The 12,500-nt window shown below is 40.6% G+C and overlaps 2 protein-coding genes across 4 annotated transcripts in view; one reads left to right on the plus strand and one right to left on the minus strand.

The window, feature by feature from the left end:
* LOC113809022 (uncharacterized) overlaps positions 1-6,442 on the plus strand; it is a 7,237-nt gene extending 795 nt beyond the window's left edge. Inside the window, exons 2-8 of the mRNA XM_027360509.2 lie at positions 815-980; positions 1,555-1,616; positions 2,781-2,836; positions 3,441-3,482; positions 4,235-4,303; positions 4,707-4,754; positions 5,769-6,442. Coding sequence (XP_027216310.2) covers positions 815-980; positions 1,555-1,616; positions 2,781-2,836; positions 3,441-3,482; positions 4,235-4,303; positions 4,707-4,754; positions 5,769-6,077 — 752 coding nt within the window. The 3' untranslated portion in view covers positions 6,078-6,442. The remainder of the gene's footprint in view (positions 1-814; positions 981-1,554; positions 1,617-2,780; positions 2,837-3,440; positions 3,483-4,234; positions 4,304-4,706; positions 4,755-5,768) is intronic.
* Positions 6,443-6,514: 72 nt separating this feature from the next.
* Positions 6,515-12,500, minus strand: part of LOC113809021 (uncharacterized) — a 10,091-nt gene continuing 4,105 nt past the window's right edge. For 2 of the 3 annotated variants that reach the window (XM_070121178.1, XM_070121177.1), the window contains exons 3-7: positions 12,026-12,138; positions 11,565-11,698; positions 10,152-10,344; positions 8,115-8,334; positions 6,515-7,560 (exon numbers count right to left, since the gene is read on the minus strand). In XM_070121178.1, coding sequence (XP_069977279.1) covers positions 7,362-7,560; positions 8,115-8,334; positions 10,152-10,344; positions 11,565-11,698; positions 12,026-12,138 — 859 coding nt within the window. In that variant the 3' untranslated portion in view covers positions 6,515-7,361. The remainder of the gene's footprint in view (positions 7,561-8,114; positions 8,335-10,151; positions 10,345-11,564; positions 11,699-12,025; positions 12,139-12,500) is intronic. The other variant, XR_011398553.1, reaches the window with a different exon arrangement.

Below are 12,500 nucleotides of genomic sequence, written 5' to 3' on the forward strand. Positions count from 1 at the left end.
ACTTAATCAGACAGTACCAATAACTTTTTATTCTCGTGACAACGTAATACCAATACCATTCCCCAATCTCTTTACAACTTAACCTTAATACACACCAAATAGTACCAATACCATTCCCCAATCTCTGTACAACTTAACCCTAATACACACCAAATAGTACCAATACAATCCCCCAATCTCTTTACAACACGATCCCAATCCATATCAAGTACCAATACAGTTTATTCTCACCCCTACGTTACCCCAATACATACCAAACGATACCAGAGCTTTTGACAGGCGAGAGGAGTGGTATACATGAGGTCTTGGATAATCGTCTGCTTGATTAGTGCTTCCGGTCACGCTGACTTTCTCGAGGTGCAAAGCACAGCTGACTCTGACCTCTGTGTTGTCTACGTGGTATTTTCTTTTTCTTTCTCTTTTTCTTTCTCTCTTTCTTTCTTTTGGTGTTTGTGTGTGTTCTTTCTTGTTTTTTTATTGGTGTTTTGTTGTTTGTGTGTGTTTCTGTGTGTTCTTGTTTTTTTTTGTTGGTGTTTTGTTGCATTAATGTTTTTTTTTTTTTATTGGGCGTTTTTTGTCTGTCTCTTCTCTTTTTTATTGTGTTAATGTTCTTTATTTTTCTTTAATGTTCTTTCCATCTTAGTTTTTTTTTATTGTTTATGGATATTTCGGAGGAATAACTGATTGAAACCAAGTCCTTGGATTACTTAATTTCTACCGGTTCTCTCTTCTCTCTTTCCATTTTTAATCCACTAAATTCTCCCACAAGTTCTTAATCCCCCTCTTCTTCCTTTCTCCCCCACTCCCTGTGCAGGCGACCCAGCGGTCTTAGTGCCCCAGGTGTCCCCAACTGCCCACAGCGTGTCAGGTGTCAGTACCACAGTGAGCAGCGTTGAAGACAAGAACAAGCCCGTGTTTGGAGGCTCCCGGCACACCATCTTGGGCAGTGAGGACTACAGCGTTGGCGCCAGCCCCGACCAGTAAGTTCTAAACCTATGCATGGATTCCGAACGTATCCATGGATTCTAAAGCTATTCATGGAGTCTAAACCTATGAATGGATTCTAAGTCTATGAATGGGTTCTAAACCTATCAATGGATTCTAAACCTATCAATGGATTCTGTCTATGAATGGGTTCTAGACCTATCAATGTATTCTAAACTTATGAATGGACTCAAAACCTAGTATTGGATTCTAAACCTATTGATGGATTCTAAACCTATTCATACTCTAAACCTATTAAGGAATCTCTGTAGGTTTGGGTGTAAAATTTGGTTGTTCAGAAAGGATGGTACAGAATTTTAGTGCCGACCAGTAAGTTCTAAACCTATGAATGGATTTTCTGTAGCTTTGAGTGTAAATTTTGGTTCATAAATGATTGTAAAAGGGTTTAGTATCGCCCAGTAAGATCTAAAATTCCATTTCACCTATGAATAGATCCTCTATACCTTTGGAGTTAACATTCGATTGTTTATAAACGACTTTTAACGTGTTGGTAACTGTCATTGACTATAATTGTTTGCTGTAATTTTTTTTTTCTTCTTTTTTTCACAGCTCTGCTTTCGGTAGCCGACCCACCAGAACTGCCACTGAGGAGTCTCCGCGCCCCATTGCTGGTGAGTTCAAGGAAAGAGAGAGAGAGAGAGAAAGGAAGAGTGAGTGTGTAAAAGAGAGAGAGGTGATTGAACGTATCATAGACAACCTGTGATCGTTCCCTATAACACCAATATGACCTGTTTCCTTCCCTGGCTGAAGGAGAAAACAAGCAAAAAAACGCCATTTTAGCTAATTGACATTTTTAATGCTTGGTTAATTATTATGCCAATCCCACCGACAGTTGCAAGTTATCTATTAATAGTTCTTTTAAAATTGTAGCGATTATATATTCTAATTATACAGCGATTCTCGACAAAAATATTCATCCTGCTCAAGAAATAGGAAATTAATAACAGTAAAATCTCAACAAAATAGATTAGACACTTTTTTTTTTAGTTTGGTGTTATTTATTTGAAATTCATACACAGTAACGGTCATTCATTTTGAAAAACGGCCCGCTGTATCTCTCGCTAAAGATATCCCACAACGGACAAGCCACCTCACAAAATTAATTCAGAATAATAGCGTCATTCTCACCACTTCCTACTCCTTTCCCTATCGTATATCTCACCCCCTCAAAGTCAAGCAAATCGTAATAGTAGTTACTTCATAACCCGTAGTAGAAAAAAATCAACAAAAACATCAATGTCGTTGAGTAATGTTTAACCTTCTACCACGTGTTTCGTCGCCCGGAAACAGATATCTAGTCCTGTCTGGGTGGATTTCCCGTCATATTTGGTTCTTTTTATAGAGGTTCGGACAAATATTTATTCTTTCTACCTTTTATAGGGTCTGGATAAATATTTAATTGATACAGAACGTGTTTATAACGTTTGCTTCGTTTACGGTGAAGATTTCGAAGCTTTTTCGCTTAAGCTTAATGTGAAACTGCTTCGGTACAGTATCCATCGTATAAAGCCGCGAACACGGCATATGAGTGTCTTTTAAGAGTTAATAAACAAAATTAATCATTGAGTGAGTAGCGCAAACCATGGAACTCACTATAAATTCTTGCGTGTTTCTTCCCCTGTTTTTTTTTTGTCTTTTTTCTTTCTTTCTCTTTCTTTACTTTTTTTTCTCTGTTTCTCCGTTTTCTTTCTTTATTTATTTTTCTTTTCGCTGCTTTTCCTTTTCCTTTCTTTCATCAGTGAATTCTAAATAGTTTTTTTTAACTGATCTTCCAGGGCTCACGACCTCCACCATCAGACCCCTCAGGACCACACAGCGATCTGGAATCCCCGTAAGTACTAGCTGTCGACAGAGCAGTCTTTTTTTCTCTTTTTTCATCTCCTTATTTTCTTTTTTCTTTCTTTATTCTGCAGTGGTGCCACATGCGCATGACTCTTTATTCTTCTTCCTCTTCCTCCATCTGCTTCTACTCATTCTTCTCCTCCTCTTCCTCCTCCTCCTTCTCTTCCTCCTCCTCCTCCTCTTCTTCTTCTTCCTCCTCCTCTTCCTCCTCCCTTCCCACCTTTTTACTTCCTTTCTCACTTCTCTCTTTCCTTCTTTTCTCAATAATACAGCACTTTGTTTTAAAGCAGTAAATACTTCAATATTCAGAATATCTTCGATACCATGTTTAATTTAGACTATTCTTTGATATAATACATTATCTCACTTAATCAAAATAATTTACCTCATTCTTATTCATTTTATCTTCTTAATTCTTTTATATCTCATTTGTTCCTGTACAACGCGACTTGGTAAACTAAAATTCCCATATTTCCTTCCATTTTTTCCTTCTTTTTCTTTTGTTTTCTTTTTCTTTTGTTTTCTTTTTTTTCTTTTTCTTTTGTTTTCTTTTTTTTTCTTTTTCTTTCATTTTCTTTCATTTCTTTTCGCAGATTCCCCATGTTATCCGCGAAGGCCCCAGCGCCCTGGCACAGGTAAGTCAATGATGATCGTTAATTATTATGGTAATTAGTATGGCAGCAATTAATAATTATCTCTATAGTAATAATAATAACGGCAATAAGGATTGAGGGTAGTTAGTATGACAGTATCTCTAATAATAATGATAACGACAATAATTATGATTGTAGTTAGTATAACAGTAATTATCTCTGATAGTAATAATAATAACGACAATAATTATTTATGGTGGTAATTAGTATAACAGCCATTAACTAATAGTAATAACTACAATAGTGATTTAGGTTGACAGTAATTATTATGATCATTACTATCATCATTAAACTCTGTAATCTTACGTTATATGAAACAAAACCAACAGGAAATTGACAAATTGCGTTTTATGGATGAAAAAGCTGTAATTAAGATGTAATTTAAATGTAATTATTATCACTATTGTACATGATTTTACGTCATATGAAACCACAGTAACATTTTTTTCTAACAAGTAGTATTTTATTTTATTCCCAAAATAGGATAACAGTTAAAATGTATTTGTTAATCTATTATTCACAACTACGAATCAGTGTATTACCATTATTAAACTATATAATATATATTATATCATAGTAACAAACATCGAACTGTATTTTACTTCATTCACACCGGAATAACACCTATAATCTTACGCCATAAGATACTATGATATATAATTTTTTTTCTAACAAACGGTTATTAATTTCATTCACAACGACGGTTTAACACCTATAATGTATCCATATTTCAGGTCGGACACCCATCTCTAAGCGCCAGGAACAGCGGAGAAGACGCTGAGGACACAACTGAGCGTGATGAGGTTAGTTAATTTCTTATATTTATGTACGTTGGCTGTTTTTTTGTATAAACGGAAGCCAGGTCATGTTGGATGAATTATTAGCTATATGGATAAGCTGTTGATATGATATATAGACATTTTTCATAACAAGATATTCTCTTTTATTGTTCTATCTCATATATGAAATAATTTCATACGTAAACAGTTGTAGCTTCTTCGTTCTGTAAATGGACTATTGTGCTTATTCTTCCGAGCTTCATTTTGCGCATATACTAAGTTTGAGTAACGGCGCAATTGCAGTTTTAGTCATTTCCTCCACTGAGACAAATCCAATGGATGAAGTTTACAATCTGTAGATTTTAATCGAGTTTCGAACACAAGGGAATCTTTTAGTTACGTCCTCTTTCCACCTTTTATCCTGCAGGAGGGACATGAATCTTCCGAGACCGATGATAACAAACGTCACCCTCTGGTCAGTCGCCAGTAAAAACAGCTAAGTCATTTGACCCAGCTTGACCTCCCGCCACCCTTACTGGGCATTACCATGAGGGTGCCCTGAGCGCTTTGCTCACCAACGCTGCAGCATTTCAAAACAAACAAAAAAATGTAAAAAAATAATAGTCGAGCTACATTCTGTTTTTGTTTCTTGTTAACTTATGATTGCTTTTGTTGTGTGACGAAATTTCATCCGACGTCATGTTAAGTGAGAAAGAATAGGATGTTCTTGTGAACGAAGCTCAAAGGTTTCGAACACGACTGGCTTGTGGATGAACCCGTTTTGCTTCGTTCACTCGAACCTTTCCAGAGAATTTCCTCACTTTTATGTTGTCTGTGTTAACGCGTCATTTGCTTTCATTTGTGGAATGTTCCCGCTTAGATCTGTGTGTTTTCTTTTAGCATGAATTGTGTTTCCTTTTTATTAACACTTCATAGTTAGTCGCGATATGCGATTAACTTTGATCAGCTGTTTAATTAGTGTGAATCTTGAACTGTTAATTGTATTGGTTGATTAATCTGTAAAAAATCTAAATAAATGGCAGATATGTAGCTTCCATCTTGCTTTCTTTCACCTGTATGTGTTTCCATCAGCTTTTATGTGTATGCTTTTGATACGAGACTGTAATTGCGAATGTGCCAATCGCAAAATCCTGAGCCTTGCAAGAAGTTATTGCTTGCCTTAAAAGTTCTGAAGACAAGCTACCAGAGGAGCAAGGCATGAATTCCCTCATCATGAAAGTCCTGATAACTAATGTGCAAATGCTTTTTGCCTTGTCAAGTTTTGCCTTCTTGTCAAGTTTTCAGTTTCTGCAAATTGAGTCACGGAGTAAAAGGTAAGAAAGAAGTGTATGTCTTACTTTTAATGTTTATGTTTTGCTGTTTCTGCTTATGTTCCATTTTGTGTACATTACCATATACTCCCTCTGATATGTTTGCAAGGCCTCCACACGAGCCTCACACACCCCTAACAGCCCCTCTTCCGCACCAGGTCCTCCAGGCGTCGAGGTCGAGGAGTCTCCGCAACTTCGACTTCCGCCCCATAACCTTCCCCCTCCACGACCCCCCGTCCTTCCAGCCGGCGCCCCTGAGTGCTGCCTACACCTGGAACAAGGTCGACCAGGACGCGGAGGAGGTGTCTGTAGGAGGCGAGGGTCACCCGGCGCCGGACCTGAGTCGTGACACAGCCGTCAATTTCCTTCCTCCGGATAGGCAAGGGATGGTCATGGTCGAGCCTGACGCCGAGGTGTTCGACCTCAACAGCATCGTCGAAAAGTCGAACGACCTCGAGTTCAGTTAATCGATTACACTTGCATTGCTCAACGTATGTTTAGTGACGCGTCGGATATTTAAGTTTAATTACCAGCTGTTACGACGCAGCCATTGGGTTGGTGTTTCTTTAATAACGGTTTAAATTATTACTTTGATGTTTTTCTTTTTCGGATTTAGAAGAAAACTCTATTAAATACTTCCTTCCACGGTATTCCATGGCGCTGGATCTCTAGACAGTGGATTGCAGTTCTAGTCCTTTTATTTCATATAATTTCATGCTTCTTTGTGTAATTTCGTTTTATCTGTCTGGCGTGATGATGTACAACTTTCGTTCTTTGCTCTCTGCTGTAACTTTAATGAAATGTACAACTGTCAATAAATACTTATTCCTCAGGAGTGCTTAATTACCCTTTGGCCAGAGCGCCAAAACGGTAACTGAAAACTTAATGTCATAAACAGATCCTCTTTCTCCAAATTAAAATTTATTCGGTATTTGGCCTCTTACATGATCGCACCTACAGCTACACGAAGAAAAACTCTTTATGGCATGAAATATACTAACATCTTTGGGTCTTTTAGTATATCTTACTATGACTTACTATGAAATTACAGGCAAGGAATGCAAGATTGTTTCTCCAAAGCTCTAATCCTGGGAGTAATGCATCACACTAAGGTTCATTATGACGGTCAAAGATAAAAAAGAAAAGAAAAAAAAAACGGAGAATATTACCGATATTACATTACCAGAATCATGTAAATCTAAAGCATTTTTATATATCTTGTATCATAATTCCTCTAACTTTCTTGGGGAGTGTTCCATGATACTTTGACAGTGTGGTCACCCATGTACACGTCCCTTTACACTATATTATCCAATAACATACAATACATAGCACAAAGTACAAAATATGCATCACTGTATCAGACACTATAAGTAGAGCTTACATACACAGATAAAAAAAAAACACCATGAGATACCACAACCCTCTACTGCCTCAAACCTTTACTACTAAAATCTATCTTCAGAATATACCAATAACCTATAATTCTTCACATCACCAAGAATAAACTTTAATAAAAGCTATCTTCAGAATATACCAATAACCTATAATTCTTCACATCACCAAGAATAAACTTTAATAAAATCTATCTTCAGAATATACCAATAACCTATAATTCTTCACATCACCAAGAATAAACTTTAATAAAATATATCTTCAGAATATACCAATAACCTATAATTCTTCACATCACCAAGAATAAACATTAAAAAAATAATCCACATAATACATAGAACACTTGTCTCAATCCCTTAATAGGCAGGGATACTCTCCTTAGAAGCTCTCTCGATCAGATCTCTGTACTCGGCAAACCTGGTCGTCAGCTTGAACAGCCAAGGTCCGTACTCCACGCACTCGTCCTCGTCACTGGACAATTCGGGCGTCCCACCGGGCAGGACCACGTTGATGTTGGCGTCGTACCGAGGCTCCAAGAAGAAGGGGACCGAAAACCTGCGTAAAGTGAGCTAAGTATTAAGGATCTTAATGTGTAAACCTTTTTTTTTCGATTTATACCTGAATGGGAAATGTATCTATATAATTTGAACCAAAAGGGAGGAAATATTCTGTTTTATTTCTGTTACTAAACCAAAAAAATATGTGTATGTACAGCTACACAGAGAAGTATTGTTAGGAAGGACGTCGAAACATTCAATAATAACAAACAGAACCTAATGTTACGGAAGGGTTGGTATTTTGGATTTCGAATTTGTCTCGAATGGTCGTTCCGGAATTCATATGGATTTACTGTGAGATGATGGTTTTATTCTCTTGTAAGGGATGGGATATGCCTTGCAATATTTAGATAAGCCACTCATACCTAAACGAAGAATATTTCAAATGGAATAATATATCAACTTTCGACTACAAGAACATAAAAACGAAAAGAAAATCATATTCCTGTCCTGATATTCAGGGATATATATTTTTAATTCAACTTTTTTTTTTACATTCACCGGAGGATACGCATTCCTCCCAAATCAAATTTGAATCCGTAACGGTCTTACCGGTCGCCGCAGCAGTCGATGATGCGATGTCGCGTGGCCTTCAGCTTCCCTCCGCTGATGGTGGCCAGGAGAGCGCCAATGTTGACCACCAGATGGCCAGGGCGGTGAGGGACGTCCAGCAGAGTGTCGTCTATCCAGCGCACTTGGAGGCCAGGGTAGTCCTTGAAGGTGGCCAGCAGTGTTACCATCACCGTGTCCCTGTGTTCGGCCGTCTGGATCACTGTTCGAGATGCAGAGGGTTTGTTAGATATTTTTATTCTTTATTTCGTGGTCATATTCTTCCCTTTTTTGTTGTATGGATTTTCCTCTTTTCATTAGTTTCTTAATCTTTTTTTTCTTTCTTTCTTTTTTTGTTATTTGTTTACTGATTTATCTATTGCATTTTTAATTGCCTCGCCACAAGCACTCATCATCGACTCAAAAGCATTACATCACCATCCCATTATTCCCATCACCCACATCATCACAACTACCCATTGCTCCCATCCCAACTACCGAACCACCCACCTAACCCCCCCCAACTACCCATTACTACACCAAAACTACCCAACCACCCACCTAACCCCCACCCCAACTACCTACTACTACACCAAAACTACCCAACCACCAACTGCTCCCAACCCAAACACCTAACCACCCATTACTCCCACACCAACCACCCAACCACCCATTTCTCCCAACCCAAACACCTAACCACCCATTACTCCCACACCAACCACCCAACCACCTATTCCTACGCCACAAAAACCCACAGCTACCCATCCTTCCCCAGCCACCACGCCCACTCACCATATACCCACAGCTACCCATCCTTTCCTAGCCACCACGCCCACTCACCATATACCCACAGCTACCCATCCTTCCCCATCCACCACGCCCACTCCCCATATACCCACAGCTACCCATCCTTCCCCAGCCACCACGCCCACTCACCATATACCCACAGCTACCCATCCTTCCCCATCCACCACGCCCACTCACCATATACCCACAGCTACCCATCCTTCCCCATCCACCACGCCCACTCACCATATACCCACAGCTACCCATCCTTCCCCATCCACCACCCCCACTCACCATATACCCACAGCTGCCCATCCATCCCCATCCACCCCGCCCACTCACCATATACCCCCAGCTACCCATCCTTCCCCATCCACCACGACCACTCTCCATATACCCACAGCTACCCATCCTTCCCCAGCCACCACGCCCATTCACCCTATACCCACAGCTACCCATCCTTCCCCAGCCACCACGCCCACTCACCATATACCCACAGCTACCCATCCTTCCTCATCCACCACGCCCACTCACCATATACCCACAGCTACCCATCCTTCCCCATCCACCACGCCCACTCACCATATACCCACAGCTACCCATCCTTCCCCGTCCACCACGCCCACTCACCATATACCCACAGCTACCCATCCTTCCCCATCCACCACGCCCACTCACCATATACCCACAGCTACCCATCCTTCCCCATCCACCACGCCCACTCACCATATACCCACAGCTACCCATCCTTCCCCATCCACCACGCCCACTCCCCATATACCCACAGCTACCCATCCTTCCCCAGCCACCACGCCCACTCACCATATACCCACAGCTACCCATCCTTTCCTAGCCACCACGCCCGCTCACCATATACCCACAGCTACCCATCCTTCCCCATCCACCACGCCCACTCACCATATACCCACAGCTACCCATCCTTCCCCGGCCACCACGCCCACTCACCATATACCCACAGCTACCCATCCTTCCCCATCCACCACGCCCACTCACCATATACCCACAGCTACCCATCCTTCCCCATCCACCACGCCCACTCACCATATACCCACAGCTACCCATCCTTCCCCATCCACCACGCCCACTCACCATATACCCACAGCTACCCATCCTTCCCCATCCACCACGCCCACTCACCATATACCCACAGCTACCCATCTTTCCCCAGCCACCACGCCCACTCACCATATACCCACAGCTACCCATCCTTCCCCAGCCACCACGCCCACTCACCATATTCACCATCACGCGCTTCCTCCGGCGGGTTTGGGCGGGGTGGGTAGTGGATGAGGCGCAGCGTGGACAGGTGATTCCCCGTGAACATGGGCGTGAAGAACTCCGTGGGCGCCTCGAACCCCTCAGCGATGAGACGAAGGAGTTCCAGGGAGGCTTCAGTCATATTGCTGTGGTATTCCTCCATCCATGTCTGCGGTTGGGGTGAAAGGGAGGGCGGGAGAGGGAGAGGGAATAAGGGAGATGATAAATAAGGTGGAAGGGGGAGGGTGGGAGAGTGAATAAGGGAGATGATAAATAAGGTGGAAGGGTGGGAGAGGGAGAGTGAATAAGGGAGATGATAAATAAGGTGGAAGGGGGTGGAGGGAGAGGAAATAAGGGAGATGATAAATAAGGTGGGAGGGGGTGGAGGAGGGGGGAGAGGGAGAGTGAATAAGGGAGATGATAAGTAAGGTGGAAGGGGAGGGTGGGAGAGGAAGAGGGAATAAGGGAGAGGATAAATAAGGTGGAAGGGGGTGGAGGGAGAGGAAATAAGGGAGATAAATAAGATGAAGAGGGTGGAGGGGGAGGGAGATGGAGAGGGAATAAGGGAGATAATAAATAAGGTGGAAGGGGGTGAAGGGGGAGGGACATGGAATGGAAATAAGGGAGATAAATCAAATGAAGGGGGTGGAGGGAGATGGAGAGGGAATAAGAGAGGAAGAATGGGAGGAAAGGGGAATAAAAAAAGGGAGAATGAAGGAGGGAGGAGAGAGATAGAAAAAGGGAGTAAAGATTTTAAAAGTTTTTTTTTTTAAGATTTTAAAATTCATTTCCAGTTGTTACAATGGACATTCTTTGCTGTGACATACTGTCTGTTTTATTTTGCCTTCTAAATCTCCCCCTTTGTGCAAGGAATGGCAGGATTAACATTCACTGGTAGCGCGCAGGAACCCGTTACTTTAGGGGGGCAGTTTACAGCCAACCCTTCTCTTAAGGGGGTCAACTCACTAAAAAAAAAAAAAAAAAAAAAAAAAAAAAAAAAAACGTGAAAAGGGGTTTGAAAGCCAATCCTGTTTCCTGCTTTCAGGGGGAACTTCAGAGATTCTGGAACAAACATAAGTGTACAGGGCCTGGGACAGAATTAGACAGAAAGGGTGGAGGGACAAGGGGAGAGGAAAATGAAGAAAAGGGAGAAACAAGGAGACAGACAAGAACGAAAAGTAAGGAACAAGGTCAGAAAATAAGAAAGAATAAGGAAAATATACAAATGAATGTCAACAATCATTTGTTTTTTCTAAAAATCAGCAAACAAAAAATTATATTACTAATAATCTTTATAGCAATACTAACACGAAATAAATATCAATAGCAGATATCTAAAAATACACTCCTTTATAATAATAATAATAAAAAAATACCACGCTGCCATACCCTGAAATGTTTGGGCATATTGGCATCTCCCGCAGGATCCTCAGTCGGCCATTGGTTATCCTCATTGAAGAGTCTGGCGGCGACGGTTTTGGCGGGAATCGGTCGGTTTTCAACTTTAGGGCCCATTTCGAATCCTGGGTGAGGATGCGGGGTTATTTAGTTATTTTAATGTATTTTTTTTCTTTTTTTTATAATGGCAATGTTATTATTATTGTTGTTATTGTTATTTTTTATTCTTTTAGTTATTTCTACAACAAATTTAACCCATTTTTCCTTCTACTCTTTTCCTTTCCTATCTCTTTATGTGTCGATACTTCTCTTTTTTATATCATTGACATACTTCAAAACACCCTTTACACGTGACAAAAAAAAATTGAATAAAAAAAGCCATGCAAATGAAACAAAAACGAAAACAAAACAAAAAAAAGCGAATAACCCCGCGCTCTCTCGCTCAGACTAACCTTCCTTGTGAGACACTTCGCCGGGAATCACAGGGAAGAAGCCCCTGTATTCGTGTTCACATTCCGGATTAAAGGACTTCTTGGAAATCCTCATCCTCATCTCCAGAGGTAAACTTGGAATGGGAAGGAAAGAAAATTATTTTAAAGTTCGTTATTCTTATTATATATATTTTTTGAATTCTACTGTGATATGTCTGTCGTTGTATATACCTTTATATCTCACCTGTGTGTCTGTCTGCCTATCTATCTGTATGCGTGTGTGTGTTTGTGAGTGTGTGTATGTGTATGTGTGTGTGAGTATGTATATGTCTATTGATCTAATATCTAGAAAGAGAGAGAAAAAAGTGAATAAGAAAGAGAGAGAGTGAGTGAGAATGAAAAAGAGAAAGAGAAAGAAACAGAGATAGAAAGAATGAGACAGTGAAGAAAAGAGACAGACAGGAAAAAAATATATATATACTGTGTGTTCATGCCA

This window comes from Penaeus vannamei, chromosome 4, assembly GCF_042767895.1.
Source record: "Penaeus vannamei isolate JL-2024 chromosome 4, ASM4276789v1, whole genome shotgun sequence".
Lineage (NCBI taxonomy): Eukaryota > Metazoa > Arthropoda > Malacostraca > Decapoda > Penaeidae > Penaeus > Penaeus vannamei.